This window comes from Chlorocebus sabaeus, chromosome 26 (assembly GCF_047675955.1).
Source record: "Chlorocebus sabaeus isolate Y175 chromosome 26, mChlSab1.0.hap1, whole genome shotgun sequence".
Taxonomy (NCBI): Eukaryota; Metazoa; Chordata; class Mammalia; order Primates; family Cercopithecidae; genus Chlorocebus; species Chlorocebus sabaeus.
In genome coordinates, this window is record NC_132929.1 from 32,010,687 (window position 1) to 32,030,820 (window position 20,134).

Here is a 20,134-nt window from a genome sequence, read left to right on the forward strand (position 1 = left end):
GAGTAGCTAGGACTACAGGCGTGCATCACCACATCCAGTTAACTTTTTATTTTGTGTAGTAATGGGATCTCCCTATGTTGCCCAGACTGGTCTTGAACTCCTGGGCTCAAGTGATCTTCCTGCCTCAGCCTCCCAAAGTGCTGGGATTATAGGCATGCGTCACCATGCCCAGCCAGTTATTATTTTATTTGAAGTCACAGTGTGTCTCAGGTATACGTTTAAAATTCACTATCTTCTGGAATTTTAAAAATCAAGTTTAACTAGTTACAACTTCCTACTATAGAGCAGATCTGTCTCAAACTCGGTTCAAGCATGTTCCTATTACTGGTGTTACCAATGACAATGTTTTCATACACATTCTCAGCTTTGGCGTATAAGTACCACAGTTGTTGTAGGGTAGCTTTAGATTTCATACACTAAAAGGGGAGAAAAGAACCTCTAAAATACAAACTCATGCCACGTGTGGTGGCTCATGCGATGTGTGGTGGCCCACACCTGTAATCCCAGCACTTTGGGAGGCCGAGGCAGATGGATCACCTGAGGCCAACAGTTCAAGACCAGCCTGGCCAACATGGCGAAACACTGTCTTTACTAAAAATACAAAAATTAGCTGGGTGTGGTGGCAAACCCCTGTAATCCCAGCTACTCAGGAGGCTGAAGCAGGAGAATCACTTGAACCTGGGAGGTGGAGATTGCAGTAAGCTGACATTCTGCCACTGCACTCCAGCCTGGGTGATAAATAAAGTACAAATTCAGTAAATCAAGCTCATACCTCTAATAATGTGCCAAGACCAATCATTGTAGATATACTGAAATGGGCCCAGAGAGGTTCAGTGCCTGGACAGGATCCCATCACTGCTTCATAACCGAGCAAGAAGTGAGCAAAATCTAGGCACTCTAAAATCCAAATACCATGTTTTTTTCATTAGTAAAGGTCATGAAGATTACTACTTGAGATAAATCTCACTTACTTTAGGGAGATAGCCTACTAAGTTTGTAGCATGCTCTTTGAGAAGTTTTAGCCTTTCTTCTTCAATAATTGCATTAATAAATCCTTGCCGCCTTTGCTGCAACTGCCACTCTTCTAGTTCATGTTGCTGGAAATGCAGATCAAATTTTGTTATCACAAAGTACATTAATCTTATACGAAGTTTTCAAATAAAACTACTCATGCAATGAATTAGATAAAATTGATGAACTATTTATGACACTAAGTTCAAAAGATTCTAGATAATATATATTTTATGTCTGCACATATATCTATAGTCTGTACACATTTTTTACTATCATTATTCCTTTAAAATTACAAGGAGGCAAACAAATATTTTTAGGAAAGTGTCTTCATTACCAAGGGAAAAAATATTCAAAGGAGTGACTGCCTGATACAGTAAATATTTACTGAATGCTTACTATATGCCAGATGCTGAAGAGTTTTCAGTGTAAAACAAAAAGTGAATAAAGAAGATCAGAAATATCTAAAAGATATGAAATATATATTTAAAATATATATATTTTAAAAATATATATATTTAAAATATATATATTATATATATATATATACACACATTTTAAAAGATATGAAGCATGAGAATTCCACTAGTATTTCTTAGGAAAGAGCTCTTGAATACTCGTAATCACATCAAAATTCTGGGCCATATAGAAAAGATGACTTGAACTACGTGAAAGAACAGTAATCTACTAAGCCACTGTTAATTTGAGACTGTACTTGCATTCAAACCTAATTCTATCTTAATTCATCCATTCCTTATAAAGAGGAGATACAGGAAAGTTCTGTAATGTTACAGGGGAAAGCAAACTTGATAGATTTTTGTCCAATGGTAGAGTCTAATTTGGGCTAATGCAGGATTTCCTAAGAAGGATCTGGTAGGCCACATTCAATGTTTATCCTAAAAAGAAAAATTTACAGTAAATTAAATAGTTTAGGTAGTTATGAAATCAACGTATCCATTTAGGACAAATTCTGAATAGCTTTGGTGGTAGGAAACTACCTCCTGGGAAGTTTCGGATTTTGTCTGACCATATGATTTTTGTAGAGGTAGACAGAATTATAGATACCTATTTAGGAATATCTCTGAAATCCAGAAAACATAGTTAGACCTTATAGGATTGTATAATGGTGTTAATGAGTTTCATCATGAAGATCTGTCCTTGCCTTGGGGGCAGAACAAAAATGCTGCCCAATCAAACTGACAAAACTAAGCCGACAGCTTCATATTGGGAACATTTATAAGTCTTTAAAAATTAAGACATAAATTATTTGTATAAGTGTCTATGCATTAGGTGACTTTATCTGATTTCCATTTAGTTTTTAGTCTGATTTCTAGTTAGTTGTCTTGCTAATTTTTCCAGGAGCTTTCTCCTATCCAAATTACTAACCACGCCTGATTCTGCTTAGCTTCTGAGAACAGATGAGCTCCAATCTGAAATATAACAGCACTTGTATTCCCATAAATTTCTCATATTTGAAACATTTGCATTATTTTGACTCCTACTTTGTATAGTTTTAAAAGAAGTCATGTAAGTCTCACTGAGTCTTCTTTTTAAAAGTAAATTCTTCTCTTCCTACCAGTTTTCAAAACACCTACATATTATCCATTTGGTTCTTAAACCACAAAAATCCAGTGAGAGAATATAAGTATTTAGTTTTACGGATGAGACATAAATCAATGTGTCCAAAGCCAAAAACTTAATTCCCTCTCCAACACTTAAATCTGCATTTCCAACAAGTAATCTTCCCCTGGGCCACCCAAATCATTTGGGGTGGACAAAATAGAATTATTTGCCCCCTCAAAATCTATTTCTTTTCCTCTATACTCTTTCCTTAGGATATCACCCAGTCACCCATTAAAGACGGTAGTAATACATGGACACAGGGAGAGGAACATCACACTGTGGGCCTGTCGGGGGGTAGGGGAGGATAAGGGGAAGGGAGAGCATTAGGACAAATACTTAATGCATGCAAGGCTTAAAACCTAGATGACAGGTTGACAGGTGCAGCAAACCACCATGGCACGTATACACCTGTGTAACAAACCCGCATGTTCTGCACATGCATCCTGGAACTTAAAATAAAAATAATCAAAAATAATTAAAAAGATGGAATGACAGTATTATTTATTAGTAGTATCCTTAAGTCTTCTCTCACCTCTCTAGATCTCACTGGTCACCAAGCCCCATCAATTCCATATCCTTAATATCTCTTGGGTGGATCCCCTCTCCATTTGCATGGGTTTCACCAGTTGTCACTGGGATTATTATAATAACTTACTTACTGATCTTCCTATCTCCAAGCTTACTCATCTCTTATCTACCTTCAATGCTCTCACTTGAATTGTCTTTCAAAGTGCAGATCTTAACATACAGCTTTCCAATCTTCAGTGGCTTCCCTTAGAAAAGCCCACCTTCTTAAAATAGCATGCAGGGTGTTCATGATCTGTTTCTCTCTCTGCCATACCAAAACATCCATAGCTCTGTAACCTATTATCACATGTACGTGACATATTTATAATTACTTTTTATATATTTTTCTTAACCAAGACCATAAATTCATGGGTGACATGGACTTAGTTTTATTTACCTTTCATGTTCTCAATACCAACCAGTGTTTAGCACATAGAAAGCATCAATAAATATTTTCTAGAAGCAAAAATGGTCAGAAAATTTATATATATATTAGTAAACATACTAACATTGTCTGGCATATAAAGCTTCTCAGTAAATGTTTAGTGGATGATACATGAGCTAATTGCTGTTTAATGATAACGACCAAAAAAACCCCGCAACTTTTTCTTACTTTGTCTGCAAGGAATTGTTGGCGACGCTCTTCAATAAGTTTTTCCACAGCTCTCCTGTGTTCCAGCTGCTTCATTCTTTGTTTCTGAGCATTCATTAATTCTATCCGATCATCCTCAGCAAATTTAGCTAGCATAGTTTTTCTAAAGTTCTCCTCTTCCTCTTTTGCAGCCTGTAGTACTAATTCCTTCAAGGCCATTTGTTCTTCAAAATCTTGCTTCATCTCTTTTTGCTTTCTCAGTTTCTTTTCTGCTTCTTCCTAAAAAACAATACAGCTAAAAGTTAATTTAGTAACTATTTGCTTACACCAGATTTATAAGGGAAGAGTGATAGAGTTTGGTTAAATTAGTATTGGTTAAATTTAGTATTACAAACTGAGAAAGTTATAAGGCTTTTCATGATAACACATTGTCCATCCCTTTAAAACTAGCTGGATAAAGAATATGTTTACCTTTGGATTGTTTTCTGCTACTCATGAATAAATTTTATATTTACCATCTTGTTTCTCTACTCAGTTTTAACACATAACTGCTTTGAAAAGAGCTGTTACAGAAGCTTTTTTTGCACACCTGAGTTTATTCATCTGAAGTCTATGGTAACTATGAATCATTCTAGATTCTTGATTACAAAAGCTGTCCAAACCACCCATAAGTATTTTTCAGTTTCCAACGTCCTCCTCAAAATCAAAACTGCACTTACCCATCTCTAGTTTTCTAATATTTCCTTCATTCTCCAAAATTCTCTAAAATTTAAAAACAATTACCTATCAATGACAATCAGTACTTCTTTAGGGAAATTCAAATATAGTTGGAGCAGTTAAGTCCTTTCCTATAAGCTTTTATTTTCTGAACATTTTATTATGAAAAATTTGGTCACTCACTTCTAAATAATTCATGGGCCAGAGGGAATGCCAAGGAAAATAAATACATTGTAGTTAATAAAAATGAGATAGCAAAATTTGTGAGATGCTGCTAAAGCAGTTCTGAGAGACATTTATAGCACTAAATGCATACATTTAGGAAAAGGTATATGTAGCACTAAATGCATGTATGTAGGAAAAGTCTCAAATCAATAATCTAAGCCCCCACTTCAAGAACCTATAAAAAGAACTGTAAAGTAAACCGAAAATAAGCAGAAGGAAGAAAATAATAAAGAAAACTGTAGAAATCAATGGAATTAAAAATAGAAAATAGACAATTATCAGTGAAACAAAAGGCTGGTTCTTAAAAAAATCAGTGAAATGGGCAGACCTTTAACAAGGCTGACCAAGAAAAAAAAATTAATGAATAAACAAATTACCAATATCAGGAATAAAACATGGGATATCACTAGAGACCCTACAGACAACAAAAGGATAATACAGGAATACTACAAATTATTATACATACATAAATTTGACAACTTAGACAAAATGGATCACTTCCTTGAGAAACACAAGCTACCAAAACTCACCAAATATGAAATAAGGTAATTTGAATAGTCTTATCACTATTAAGGAGATTGAATTAATAACTTGAAATTCCCCCAAAATAAAACCCCAAGTCAGGATGGTTTCACTGGAAAATTCTATCAAATGTTTAACACCAATTCTACACAGTCTCTTCCAGAAAACTGAAGAGGAGGAAACATTTCCCCATTCATTTTAGGAAGATAGTATTACCCTGCTACCAATATAAAAAATTACAGACCAATATTCCTCATGAATATGGATGCACAAATCCTTAACCCAATATTAGAAAATAGATCATCCATTAAAAGAATTATTCACCATGACCAAGCAGTGTTTATTACAGGGATGCCAGGCTGGTTCAATACTCAAAAATCAATCAATGTAACATACTAGGTTAAAGAAGAAAAAGTACATAATTGTATCAGTAGAAAAAAGCATTTAACAAAATTTAACACTCCTTCATGATAAGAAGCCCTCAGAGAAACAGGTATAGAAGAGAACTTCCTCAACTTGATAAAGAACACCTACAAAAAACCTATAATTAACATAATACTTAATGGTTAAAAACTTAATGCTTCCCCCTAAGATCAGCAACAAGGAAAGGTGATGTCTACTCTCATCACTCTTCTTCAACATAGCTCTAGCCAGTGGTGCTGGAAATTTTAGCCAGCATGTAAGGTAAGGAAAGGAAATAAAAATATACAGATCAGAAAGGAAGAAACAGCCTGTACCTCTGGGCAGAAGACATGCCTGACTATGTAGGGAAAAAATTCCTACAGCTAACAAGTGAATTCAGCAAGGTTGTAAGATACAAGATAAACACAAAAATATCAATTCACTAGCAATGAGTACACGGACACCAAAATAAAAGCTAACATTCCATTTATAATCGCTCAAAAAATGAAATACTCAGATGTGACCAAACACATACAGGATTTGTATGCTGAAACTAGAGAATCCTGATGAAAAAAATTCAAAGATCTAAATAAAGGGAGAGCCAAATTGTGTTCATGAATTTAATATAGTGAATTTATCAATTCTCCCCAAACTGATATTCATATTTAATTCAATTCCTATCAAAATCCCAGCAAAAATTATTTATAGAGATTCTTCAAAAATTCATATGGAAAGGCAAAGGAACTAGAATAGCGAAAAAAAAATTTTAAGACTTGCCGTATAGCTGCAGTATTCACAACTGTGTAGTATTGGTGGAGGGATGGATACATAGGACCAACAGAACAAAATAGAGACCACAGGAATAGACCCATACAAACATGCCAGCTGTGTTTTAAGAAAGGTGCAAAAGCAATTCAACGTTGGAGAAACAACCACTTCCACAAATAGTGTGGAACAATTGGACTAAATCCAATGGCAAAAACCGTATTTGACTTAAGTCTCATAGTTTGTACCAAAAATCAAAACACATCACAGACTGAAATGTAAAATGGAAAAGCAAACACACACACACACATACACACACAACAAAACACAAAAACAAAAACAAAAAACTTTTAGGAAAAAGAAGGAGAAATTCTTCAAGAACTAGGCAAAGAGTTTCTAGAGTTGACACCAAAGGCATGATCCATAAAGAAAAACTGATAAAGTGAACATCATAGAAATGGAAAACATTTGCTCTAAGAAAAACCATGCTCTAAGATCACGTTAAAAGGATGAGAAGACAAAGCTACAGAGTAGGAGAAAATATTTGCAAACCACCCACCTGACAAAGGACTAGTATCTAGAATATATGAAGAACTCTCAAAACCCAACAATAAATGGACAAACGACCCAATTAGAGAATCAGCAAAAGACACGAAGAACTATTTCACCAAAGGGGATCTCACACCGAAGAGGATGGCAGATAAGCACATGAAAAGATGTTCAGCATCATTAGCCATCAGGGAAATGCAAAATAAAACTACAAGATATTACTACATGGATATTTAAAAGTGGCTATAATAAAAAATTGTTGAGCTTCTGAGGACAGAGGAGAAAAAAAATTAAAAAATAAACGGTGGCAACACCAAATGCTGGTGAGAATGCAGACAGACTGCGTAACTCACACATTTCTGATGGGAATGTTAAATGCTACAGCTGTTCTGGAAATCACTTTGGTAGTCTGTTACACAGCTGACATGCAATTACCACAAAACCCAGCTAATACATTCTTGAGCATTTATTGCAGAGAAATGAAAGTTGATGTTTATACAAAAAGCTTTACCTCAATGTTCACAGCAGTTTACTCATCAGAGCTAAATACTGGAAGCATTCCAAATGCCCTTTAATGGGCAAACGGTCAAATAAAATGGTACATACATACCAATGGAATGTTACTCAGCAATAAAAAGTAACAAATGATCAATATAAGCAACTTGGATGAATTTCCAGGAAATTATGCTGAATAAAAATGCCAACTCGAAAAAGTTACATACTGTTTGATATCATTTATATAACATTCTTGAGGCACATACTTTTTAATTTATAATTAAAGGCTTATCCATGTTTTAGCATGATCAGTCTGTCATTCTTTTAATAGCTGAATAACATTTTATTACATGGATATACTGTATTTTGTTTATCCATTCATCAGACATTTGGGTTATTTCTACTTTTGGGTTATTTCTACTTTTAGACTATTATGAATAATGCTGCATAAACATTTCTGTGTAAGTGGGTAGACATAGGCTCATTAATTTTTAACCATTCTTTTTTCTAATACATGCATTTAAAGATAGAAACTTTCCTCTCAGCACTGCATTAACTGCACGTCACATATTTTGATATGCTGTTTTTTAAATAATTTAGTTTGAAATATTTTTCTAATTTCCAATATGATTTATTCCCCTTTTTTTATTGCTTATTTAGAAATATATTGTTTAATTATAATATATTTAAGGATTCTGCAGGTATATTTTCATTACTGATTTTTAATTTCATTCCACTGTTGTCAGAAAACATATCTGGTATTATGTAAAACCTTGAAAATTTATTGAGACTTCCTTTATGTCCTAGAATATGATCTATCTTGGTGAATGTTCCATGTTTGAATGGAATTTGTATTCTGCTGTTGTTGGGTGGAGTATTCTCTAAATGTCAGGTCAAATTTATTGATACTGCTTTCAACACTATATCCTGCGGTTCTGACTACTTAGTCTATAGATTAATGAGAACTATGCATTGAAATACCATTCTGGACATAGGACCTGGCAAAGATTTCATGATGAAGACTCGAAAAGCAATTGTAACAAAAACAAAAACTGACAAGTGGGACCTGGTTAAACTAAAGAGTTTCTTCACAGGAAATAAAGTTATCAACAGACTAAACATACAACCTACAGAATGGGAGAAAGTATTTGTAAACTATGCATCTGACAAAGGTCTAATATTCATAATCTCTAAGGAATGTAAACAAATTAACGACCCTATTTAAAAAATAGGCTGGCCAGGTGTGGTGGCTCCCACCTGTAATCCTAGCACTTTGGGAGCCCAAGGCAGGTGGATCATGAGGTCAGGAGATTGAGACCATCCTGGCTAACATGGTGAAATGCCATCTCTACTGAAAATACAAAAGAAAAAATTAGCTGGGCATGGTGGTGGGTGCCCGTAGTCCCAGGAATGGCATGAACCCGAGAGGCGGAGCTTGCAATGAGCCAAGATCACGCCACTGCACTCCAATCTGGGCGACAGAGTGAGACTCTGTCTAAAAAATAATAATAAATAAAAAAATAAAGAATAGGCTAAGGACATAAACAGATACCTCTCAAAAGATGATATATATGTAGCCAACAAGCATATGAAAAAGTGCTTAATATCACTAATCATTAGAGAAATGCAAATGAAAACCACAATGAGACACTATCTCACATCAGTCAGAATGGCTATTAAAAAGTCACAAAATAATGGATGCTGGCAAGGTTGTGGAGAAAAAGGAATGCTTATATACTGTTGGTGGGAATGTAAACTAATTCAACCACTGTAAAAAGCAGTGTGGTGACTCCTCAAAGAATGGAAACAATTAACATTTGACCCAGCAATGCCATTGCTGGGTATATACCCAAAGGAATATAAATCATTCTACCATAATGACACATGCATGTGTGTATTTATAGCAGCACTATTCATAATAGGAAAGATATGGAATCCACCTAGATACCCATCAGTGGTGGACTGGATAAAGAAAATGTACATATACACCACAGAATACTACACAGCCATAAAAAAGAACAAAATCACATCCTTTGCATCAACATGGATGGAGCTGGAGACCATTAGCCAATGCTTATTAATGCAGGGATAGAAAACCAAATACTACATGTCTTCACATGTAAGTAGGAGCTAAATATTGAGTACACATGAACACAAAGAAGGAAAACAGACACTGGGGCCTACTTGAGGGTGGAGATGGGAAGAGGGTGAGGATTAATAAACTACCTATCAAGTACTATGCTCATTACTTGGGTGACAAAATAATGTTACACCAAACCCCCATGACACACAACTTTATCCCTGTAACAAACCAGCACATGTACCTCCTGAACCTAAAGTATAAGTTGGAAAGAAAAAAAGAAAAAAAAAATCTTGGAACTCTGATTGTGGATTTGCCTATTTCTCCTTTCAGTTTTTCTTCATGTATTGTGAAGCTTTATTATTTAGGTTCACACGCCTTTAGGACTATTACATCTTCTAGATGAATTTACTGTATTATCATGAATTGCTTGTCCTCAAGTTGACTTTGTCTCATATTAACATAGCAACTCCAACCTGCTTTTGACTAGTGTCTGTATGTTATATATCTTTCACCATCCTTTTGCTTTTAAACTATGTGTCTTGATATTTAAGTTATGATTACAGACAACATAGTTGCATCATGCTTTTTATAATAGTTTATAAATTGATGCCTGAGTCTATCTTTTTAGCCAGCTTGAAAATTTCTGTCTTTTAACTGTAGTATACCATTTACATATAATGTAATTACCAGTATGGTTGGATTTAAATGTACTATTTCTCTTCTGCTTCATCTCAAAATTATATTCTTCTTTATGTTAATCATTCTTTCCATTTCTGAAACTTACTTTTAGCTTCCTCTTATATATTTCAGCTTGTTCTTCCTGGTATAATTCTTGTCGCACTTGTTCCAAATCTTCACGTTGCCGCAGCATTTCTTCTAATTTCTGTGTCAGCTATTAAATTTTTTAAAAAACATAAATATTTATAGGACCCAAATTCTGTAACTAATATTTCAGAATTTAGTAGTGTTAAAGAAGTGGTTATTTTAATACCGCATTCTGAAGCTGTAGCCTTTTTTCCTCATTTTCTTGAACTTTTGCCATCCGATCTTCTTCTCTTTGCTGCTGCATGTTAGCAAACTCTATGATTTTTCTGTTTTCTTCTTCCATCTCCTCACGTTTCTTTTTTCTCCAGAGAGCCTGCTCTTTCTGAAACTCTTCTATATACCTTCGCATTGCATTCATTTTTTCTAACTTTTGTTGTTTTTCCCTGAAAAGCAGTTACAAGTACGGATTTAACATAAACAATAAATTATAAAAAAGTAATTTCATTTTGTTCATAATAATGTACAGAAAAACACTATAGTTTTTTTCATTCGTGCATGCAACAAACATTTTGAATGCTTACTATGTGCTAAATATAATGCCAGGTATGAATTTTTCTTTGGGTAAAATACTGTGATAGTCTCCTCTAACCTATTAATGAAGTTTTATACATCTTATTTCATAAATGCTACAAACATTAGCTTTGCAGCACTCTATATTTAAGCTGTCTACCAAAAAAATTCATCAGAATACATGTCCTCTGACATATGATATGGGCATATATAAGAAAAACAAAGGTTTAGGTCATTCAATCACAAGCATTTATTAATCATCAGATAATTCATTTATTAATTATGCTAACAGAGATGACAACGAGTTGGTCCCAATTTATGTGTTCATAACTAATATTTATTGAGCACTTACTATGTATTAGGCACTGTTCTAGGTGTTTCAGTTCCTCACAACAAACCTACGATCAATCTAAAGTGAACATTTAGGCATGTAAGAAAGTTAGGATAAACTTACAACCGATCTTCTTCATAGATCTTCCTAACAATTTCATCAATCATGAGTTTCTCTTTTAGCAACTGCTCATAAGCTTCCTGCTTTTTTTTTTCTTGTTCTTCAAGTTGTTTCTCTAAGTCAAGATAGTATTGTGCTTTCACTTTGTTTCGTTTGTCTTCTGCAGCATTCTCTTCCTTTATTATTCTCTTGTGTTCTTCCATCATGGTTTTGGCTATTTCAGCATCACGTTTCTGTTATTCAAACAAAATTGATCTTTCCATTTTCAAATTTGAACATAGTATGATAGTATAATTTACACCAATGTTACTGAATATTATAAAGTCTTTTACATAAATTTTTTCATCTGTCTAGGTTAAAAAGCAAAAGTAAGTTATTATTACCTGAAGAGTGTGAATAATGAGTCAGACCCTAAAGAAGCTTTCCTCTCCTTTCAAGTAGCTCTCTCAGGACAATACCTGATAAGGATTATTAATAACTCCACATTCAAAAAACAATGAATAAAATTATAAGTACTTTCTTAATAACTGTTTAGCTGCTAAAGCAGTCATTATCTTATTATTCTATTTATAAACTGAGCTAGGCAATTTTCATCATTTTTAGCTTCATTGTTTATCAGCTGCTATTTAAAGATGGTACTACCTCTTTCTTACAGGTCTGCTATTAAATGGCTTCGAGCAGTTCTTAAGTTTCTCCTAGCCTAAACTTTCTTTCCTGCCATTGGCCCTTGACGTTTCCCCTTTCTGATTTATTAAAGGCCCTTTATCTGAAAAGAATCACAGATGCTATTATGCCTATTTTCTGCAGCTTTTGATTCACTCAAGACCATTGCCATTGTCAAGAGACAGTCTTTCTTCTTGGATGGGTTAAACCCCTTATTTCTTTTGAGCATTTTTCAAATCATTTAATAAAATAAGTTTTAAATGAAATATATTGAGGCAATTTTTTAAACTACGCTTTACTTTTATGATCACATCCCAAATGATGGAATGGTCAGCAGCATCAAACATAAAGAGTAAACAGATTAAAATATGAATACTGAATGTCATTCCTGACATGACTGAAGCCTTTAACATACACTCTGATAGTATGACTTGACCAAAAATTTTTCTGATTATCTTCTTTGTACATGCTCTAGTAAATTCTGAAAAAACGAGATGACAATAACATTTATGTGTAGATTACCACACACTTACAGAAAACAATGTTCTCATTTTACAAATAAGAAAACTGAGGCTCAGAGAAAAAGCCAAAACTAGTACTTACATGACACCTCATCAAGTCCTAGCAGTATTAGACTTTGATTTTGTGGATCAATTTTTATTTGGAAAATAGCAACAATTCTCTTAGGAGTCAGATTAAAACGTCTACAACTACCTTGAATAACCTCAACTATCAGGATAATTAAAACTGCAAACCACCGGACAAACAGGATATTGTTTGTGCTACTTTCTTTTTCAAAGGACAGAACTATATGTCTTAGCAAATGAAGTCTCTCCACCTTCTCTTATCACCTGCCACACCTAAAGGTATTGCTGTTAACAGCATGCTGTGTACCCGCTAGACATTTTCTATACTAACACAATTGTACACACACACCACACACTATATGTGTCATTTATGGCATTTATTCTTAATTGATACCCATATTGCTCTGCACTGGTTAAGTATTTTGATATCACCCCTATAAGAGTGTCTGTGTATATGTACATATATTTATGTGGACATACACAATAGATATGTATGTGTATATATACATTCATATATAATTGTCCGGCCCTTCTGTTTGATAATGAGAGCTCATGGGATGATGTGGACCCTTTTAATTAACTGTTAATTCAGTAAACCCTATTTTATATTCATACAGCGTAACACTCCTAGTGAGTATGCCTGAGATTCGTTTGTCCAAGAGTAACTCTTATCTTCAACTTGGTACCCTATCAGGAGTTAGAAAAGGGGATAAAAGCAAAGAGAAACACAAGAAAAAGAGACAGCTTTTATAAAACAGGAAAGTTTCCTACATAAAATTATCAAGTAGTTTACTCTTAAAAAACACATTTAAAAAATTAAAAATTTCTGAACATTCTAAAATATACTTATCGTGCTAACAATCTGTACTGTACTAGTTTGTCAATGAATAATCAGAGACTGTAAAGAATGCTGGGAGTTACTGAATATAGCTGGTCATTCTAAGCAGCAACCTGTGTTTCCGAAAGGCTCTAATACTAAAAATGAAATCACCCAGGATTTTCTACATCTTAAGGATCTGAAAATTTACAAATATTTAAGAAATCTAGCAATGTAAATTCTTTACACAATATGACAATTTTTTAAGGAACAAGTCTAATGTTTATTTTCTAAATGAAGCTAAAAACAATGACCAGAAACCTGATTACCATTTGTTCATATTTAATGGCATCCTTTTCAGCAATCTGAGCTGCCCTTTCTTTATTCATGTAAGCTGCTTTTAATTTCTTCTCCAATTCTCTGAGCTCAATGCTGTTTAAAAAAACAAAAACAAATTTAAATGTTAGGACCATAAGAGAATGAAAACCTCACAGAAAACTGAGTGACTGTATTTTTAATTTACTCAGAGGGAATACAGCGGGTTATTATTTTAGATCCATAGGAGAGATAATTCATTATATTTAATGGAAGTCGTTAGGGCATTAGGGCTTACATTTTCTGGTTGAAAAGGACTGCTGTGTTCTACTACATTTATCTGTTTGCTTATCCTGTGTCAATACCACACTATCTCAACTACCATAAATTATAATACATCTTCATATCCTGGATAAGTCTCCAATTTTTGTCATTTTCTTAAAGACTGTCTTAGCCATTCTTGATACTTTCATTTCCATATACATTTTAGAATCAGCTTGTCAGACTTCACAATAAACAAAACTGGCTGTGATTGTACTGAATTTATAAATTGATTTGGAAAGTACTATCTTTACATTACTGAGTCTTCAGTAAACATAGTGTATCCTTCTAATTATTTGGTTTTTTAAAAGTCTATCAATGTTTTATATCTGTGTTTTATTTTGGTAGTTTTATACTTTTCGTTAGGTATTTTCCATATTCTTATACAGATTTTTCAAATCTCATTTTCCAATTGTTGATAATTTACAGAAATACAATGTTTATATACTAACTTTATACCCAACATCACTGAATTTATTTTTTAGTTTTCAGTTTTACTGATGTACAGTATTCAATAAACTGAACATGTTTAAAGGATACAGTTTGTTAAGTTTTGACATATGTATGCACCTGTGAAACCATCACCACAGTCAAGATCATGAACACATCCCAATCATTTCCTTATAAACCTGTGGTACCTCTCTTCTACCCCTTTATGTTTGTACTTATCCTGAGGCAAGCTAATTTGCTGTCACTTTAGGCATTATGAATTTTCTAGAATTCATATAAATGGAATCATACTGCAGGTACCATTTTTTCTCTGGCTTCTTTCACTCAGTATTTTCAAATACATCCATTTATTGCATATAGTAATTGCTTACTCCTTTTTATTGCAGGATATTATTTTAGATTATCAATAATCCACTCACATGCTTATCTATTCACATGCTGACAGACATTTGAGTTCTTTCAAGTATGTGGATATTGCAAATAAAGCTGCTATGGAAATATGAGTACCAGTTATTTGTGGTCATAGGCTTTCATTTCTCTTGGAATGATCAGGTCATACAGTAGATGCATGTTCAGCTTTTTAAGAAGCTGCCAAACTGTCTACTAAAGTGGTTTTTAAGTTTTTATTTCAACTTTTAGATACTGGGGGTACCTGTGCAGATTTGTTACATGGGAATATTGTGTGATACTGAGGTTTGGAGTACAGCTCCTGTCACCCAGGTAGTGAGCACAGAATCAAATGGGTTGTTTTTTAACCCACTCCTCCTCCACCCTCTCGTAGTCCAGTGTCTGTTGTTCCCATATATGTCTATGTGTAATCAATGTTTAGCTCCCACCTCTAAGTGAGAATATGCAGTATTTGGTTTTCTGTTACTTCATTAATTTGCTTAGGATAACGGCCTCCAGCTCCATCCATGTTTCTGCAAGGGACATAATTTCATTCTTTTTATGGTTGTAGAGTATTCCATGGTATATATGTACCACATTTTCTTCATCCAATTTCCCACTGATGGGCAACTGGATTGATTCCATGTCTTTGCTATTATGAATAGCACAGCAGTAAACATATAAGTGCATATGCTTTTTTGGTAGAATGATTTATTAATTCTTACTTATTTTTAGATTCTTTCTTTTTTTGTGTGTGTGGAGACAGTGTCTTGCTCTGTCACTCAGGCTGGAGTGCAGTGGTGTGATCTCAGCTCACTGCAAGCTCCACCACCCAGGTTCACGCGATTCTCCTGTCTCAGCTCGGGACTACAGTTGTGTGCCACCACGCCCAGTTAATTTTTTGTGTTTTGAGTACAGATGGAGTTACACCTTGTTGGCTAGGCTGGTTTCAAACTCCTGACCTCAGGTGATCCACCCGCCTTGGCCTTGCAAAGTGCTGGGACTACAGGCATGAGCCATCCGGCTATTTGTAGATGCTTTGGGATTTTCTACACATATAATCATATCATCTGTGAATAATTAAAGTTTTATTCCTTTAATGCCAATCCTGGCACCTGTCTTTCCTTTTTTTGCCCTACTGCACTGATTAGTATGTATAATACAAAGATGACTAGAAGTTGTCAGAGCAGGCATCCCTGTCTTCTTTTCAATGTCAGAAGAAAAGTGTTTAACATTTTGCTATTAAGGGTAATATTGCTGTAAATTCCCTTTATCCCTAGTTTGTTACACTCTTTTTTTTTTTAAATCATAGAGTGATGATTCATATCAATGGGCTTTTTCTAATCATATAATTTTTAATAAAATGAATTACATTTACTGATTTTTAAAAATGTTAAACCACCTTTGCATTCCTGGAATAAATTAAATTTGGTCAGGATGATTTATCTTTCTTATATAGCACTGGATTTCATATTGACTAATACTTCAGATTACAGGAGTTAAATTCATGAGAGAGATTAGTCTACAGGTTTCTCATAATATCCTCTTCAGGTACTGATCTGATTAAAACAAATTGGGAAGTGCTTCCTCTTTCTCTGTTCTACAGAACTATGTAACACTGGTGTTACTATGTCCTGAATGTTTGGTAAAATTCACATAGCCCGGTAGGTTTATTTGTGGACAAGGTTAAATTACAGATGCAATATCTTTAAAAGTTATAGGAACATTTAGCTATTTCTTCTTGTGCCAATCAGTTTGGTAAAATGTGCTAAGAATTTATCTATTTCATCTACGTTTTCAAATTTATTTTCATAAAATTGTTTGCAATATCCTGCTTTGGTCCATTAAGTGTTTGTATGATCTATAGTGATATCCCATTATCCATTCCAAAAACTGGTTATTTGTGCATTCTCTTTTACTGTTATCATTCCTACCAAGGGGTCATCAATTTTATTCACCTTTTTATGGCACAATTCTTGGCTTTATTTATTCTACTCTATGTTTATATTCTAACTCACTCGTTTCTGCTCTTATCTTTATTATTGCCTTCCTCCTACATTCTTCTTGTAATCATTCCAGAAGAGAATTTGCAGTTTGTTTTCTAATAATTCCAGATGGAGTCTTCCTTTCTAATATAGTTATTTCAGATTAAGACCTACCCTTGAGGAACAGCCTTAACTATATGCCAGAAGTTGGTTTGTTTTTTTTTTTTTCATTTCTATACCATTTTTTACCGTGTGAAAATATATGTAACAAAAATTTGCCATCCTAGCCATTTTTAAATGTACAGCTCAGTGGTGTTAATTACATTCACAGTGATCTGCAATCATCAACACTATTTCCAAAACTTTTTCATTCCCCTCAAAGCGAAATGCTGTGCCTCTTAAACAATAACTCCCCATTCTTCCCTTTCCCTAACCCCTGGTAATTCCTAATATACATTTTGTCTATTTGCCTATTCTAGATATTTCACAAAGTGGAATTATACAATACTTGTCCTTTTATATCTGGCTTACTTAGCATAATGTTTTCAAGGTTCACTCATGTTTTAGCATGTATCAGTGCTGCATTATTTTTTTATAACTGAAGGATATTGTATAGTGTATATATGCTGCACTTTGTTTATCTACCTATCTGATAGACATTCAGGTTGTTTCAACATTTTGGTGATTGTAAATAATGCTGCACCAAATGCTTGTATACAAGTATCCATTTAAGTCTCACTATTGAATGTTTTGTATATTTATACCTAGGAGTGGAATTGCTGGCTCATATGGTAATCCTGTGTTTAACTTTTTCCCATAGCACCTCCATCATTTTACATTTCTACCAGCAATTTCTGAGGGTTCCAATTTTTCCACTTTCTTGGCAATACCTATTATTTTCCACTACTTTTATTAAAATTGCCTATTAGATGTGAAACAGTTTCTTCTTGTGGTTTTGATTTGCATTTCCCTAATGACAAATAATGTTGAGTATATTTTCATGTACTTATCATTCACTGAACATCTTCTTTAGAGAAACGTCTAAGTTCTTTGTCCATTTTTGAACTGGGTTTTTTAAATTATTGAATTGTATGAGTTCTTTATATATTTCAGATATTAAATCCTTGTCAGAGATGCAATTTGTCCTTCTGGCCTAAATGAGTTCTGCGTGAGGTAAAACAGGTGCCTTGTGTTAGGTTTTCAGGTAGCCCCAAGGTAGGTTAGAACAGATATGCCCAACAATTTGTGAATAAGATCCGCTCTGCTCCTCCTGAACCAGGGACCAGGGTCCTACACTGGGAACAAGGGCTACCTGCCTCTGAGCTAGGAGGGAATGAGGAAAGGGCAAGTGAAGATATCACAAAACTTTCCTACCATTTTTAGGCTTTTTCTTGTTTCAGCATTCGCTTGATTGCAGTAAACCTTTGAATGCTGTCCAAAGTTCTTATAAAATTGGTTCAGAGTTTCTGCTTGTTTTCTGATGTTTCTAGTGGAGGGATGGGCTGGGAGCTGGGAGCTGCCTACTCTGCTATTTTGCTAATGTCAATCCAATCCTGCCACTTTCACTATGTGGTATTTTCATTATTATTCTGTTAAAAATACTTTCTAATTTCAATTTGGATTATAGACAGTCTCTGACTAATGATGGTTTGACTTTACAATGGTGAGAAAACCATATGCATTCACAGTAGGTTCCTCAATTTACGATGGGGATGCATCCCAATAAACCTGTCATAAATTGGAAATGTAGTTTATTGGGACATGAACCCATTGTACATCAAGGAGCAGCTGTACTTTTTGACCAAAGGGTAATGTAGAAGCACATTTTTAAATACCTAAGCATATAAAGATTGCCTAGTTTTTTTTTTTTTTTAATTGCTTACATCTAGTTTAATTCCACTATGGACAGAGAAAATACTGTGTATAAATGGATTCCTCTGAAAATCTGTTGCTCTTTTTATTCTGATACAACATTTCATCAATTTTGGTAAATGGTTCAAATATGTTTACTATAACTACTAATATAATTGGGTTTCCATTTACAAGCTTGTATCTTCTTTCTACTTGTCCTCCCTGTCCTGTGTTCTCTCTTCTCTCCCTTTTGCTTCTGTGTTGGGGGTTCCCAAGACCACCATCAGGTTAGATGATTCACTAGAAGGATATAGGACTCAGCATATAGTTATACTCAACGACTATGATTTACTTTAAAGAAAGGATACACAGCAAAATTGGCAAAGGAAAAAGGCACGTGGGGTGAAATCCAGAGAAAACTAGGTGGAAAAGGCCTCTACCTGTGGAAACACACAGGACATGCTTAATTCCCCAGCAATGAGTTGTGAGGTATGAAATGTCTGCCAGACAACATTAGAGCTCATCAGAGACTCAGTGCCCAGGGTTCTAATTGGGGGTGGTAACTTAGGTACCCTCTACTTAAAATGTACCAATATCTCAGACTCCCAGAAAGAAAATGGGTATTCAGTATAATCCATATTGTTTTCACAGTTTAGGCACAGTGAGTCACTCTTAGCAGTTAAGGTGGTAAGAAACTTCTCAAAAGGCCAGTTTCCAGACACCAGCCAAGGACCAAACTTACAAGCAGGACTTTCTAAGATAGCAGCTTCAAGCCTGCTATGTTAACTCTTTTTTATATGACTTTTTTGGAATCATCAATTCCCATTATCACATTTTATTCTCTATTAGTCAGTTATATTTTCTTTTCCAAATTTTTATTACAGATATTATAGCATGTTTGTTTCCAGGAGAATAAATTTATCCATTATTATTTGACAATGCAAGATTCTTGACTTTAACTTCATTTACTTCCTATCTCATTTTTGTCATATTTTTAACTCTTTACATGTTTTAATTCCCAAAAGACATAATGTTTTATACATTCAAATTTCACCTAAATTTACTACACATGTACCTCTTGCAGTTCCAAAATTAAGCTTGGGGTCATTTTTCTTCTTCTATCAATACCTAATGAAGAACTGCTAGTATTCCCTTTAATGCAGGACTATTGGTGATCAATCTTTTGTTATTTCTGAGAATAACATTATCAGAAAATGTTATTTTGTGCTCTTTTAATTCATCTCATCTATTTTATGAATTAACAGCTTGATTATCAGTCCAGAACATAATTGTACTGGTATTAGCAAGGTAATGGTAATAGTATTAAGAAGGAAAAACTGTGTCTGTCTTTTCTTTGAAATGGTTCTTGCTGAACTTAAATATAAATGAGATATGAGGTACTTGCTTTTGCTTTCATAACA

The 20,134-nt window shown here is 34.2% G+C and overlaps 2 protein-coding genes across 3 annotated transcripts in view; one reads left to right on the top strand and one right to left on the bottom strand.

Moving 5' to 3' along the window:
* TEX9 (testis expressed 9) overlaps positions 1–20,134 on the top strand; it is a 102,387-nt gene that overhangs the window by 75,257 nt on the left and 6,996 nt on the right. The gene's annotated exons all lie outside the window — the stretch shown is intronic.
* MNS1 (meiosis specific nuclear structural 1) overlaps positions 1–20,134 on the bottom strand; it is a 33,079-nt gene that overhangs the window by 1,393 nt on the left and 11,552 nt on the right. Inside the window, exons 4-9 of the mRNA XM_008016508.3 lie at positions 13,734–13,836; positions 11,341–11,570; positions 10,543–10,759; positions 10,336–10,443; positions 3,815–4,072; positions 972–1,097 (exon numbers count right to left, since the gene is read on the bottom strand). Of these exons, the coding sequence (XP_008014699.2) occupies positions 972–1,097; positions 3,815–4,072; positions 10,336–10,443; positions 10,543–10,759; positions 11,341–11,570; positions 13,734–13,836 (1,042 nt within the window). The remainder of the gene's footprint in view (positions 1–971; positions 1,098–3,814; positions 4,073–10,335; positions 10,444–10,542; positions 10,760–11,340; positions 11,571–13,733; positions 13,837–20,134) is intronic.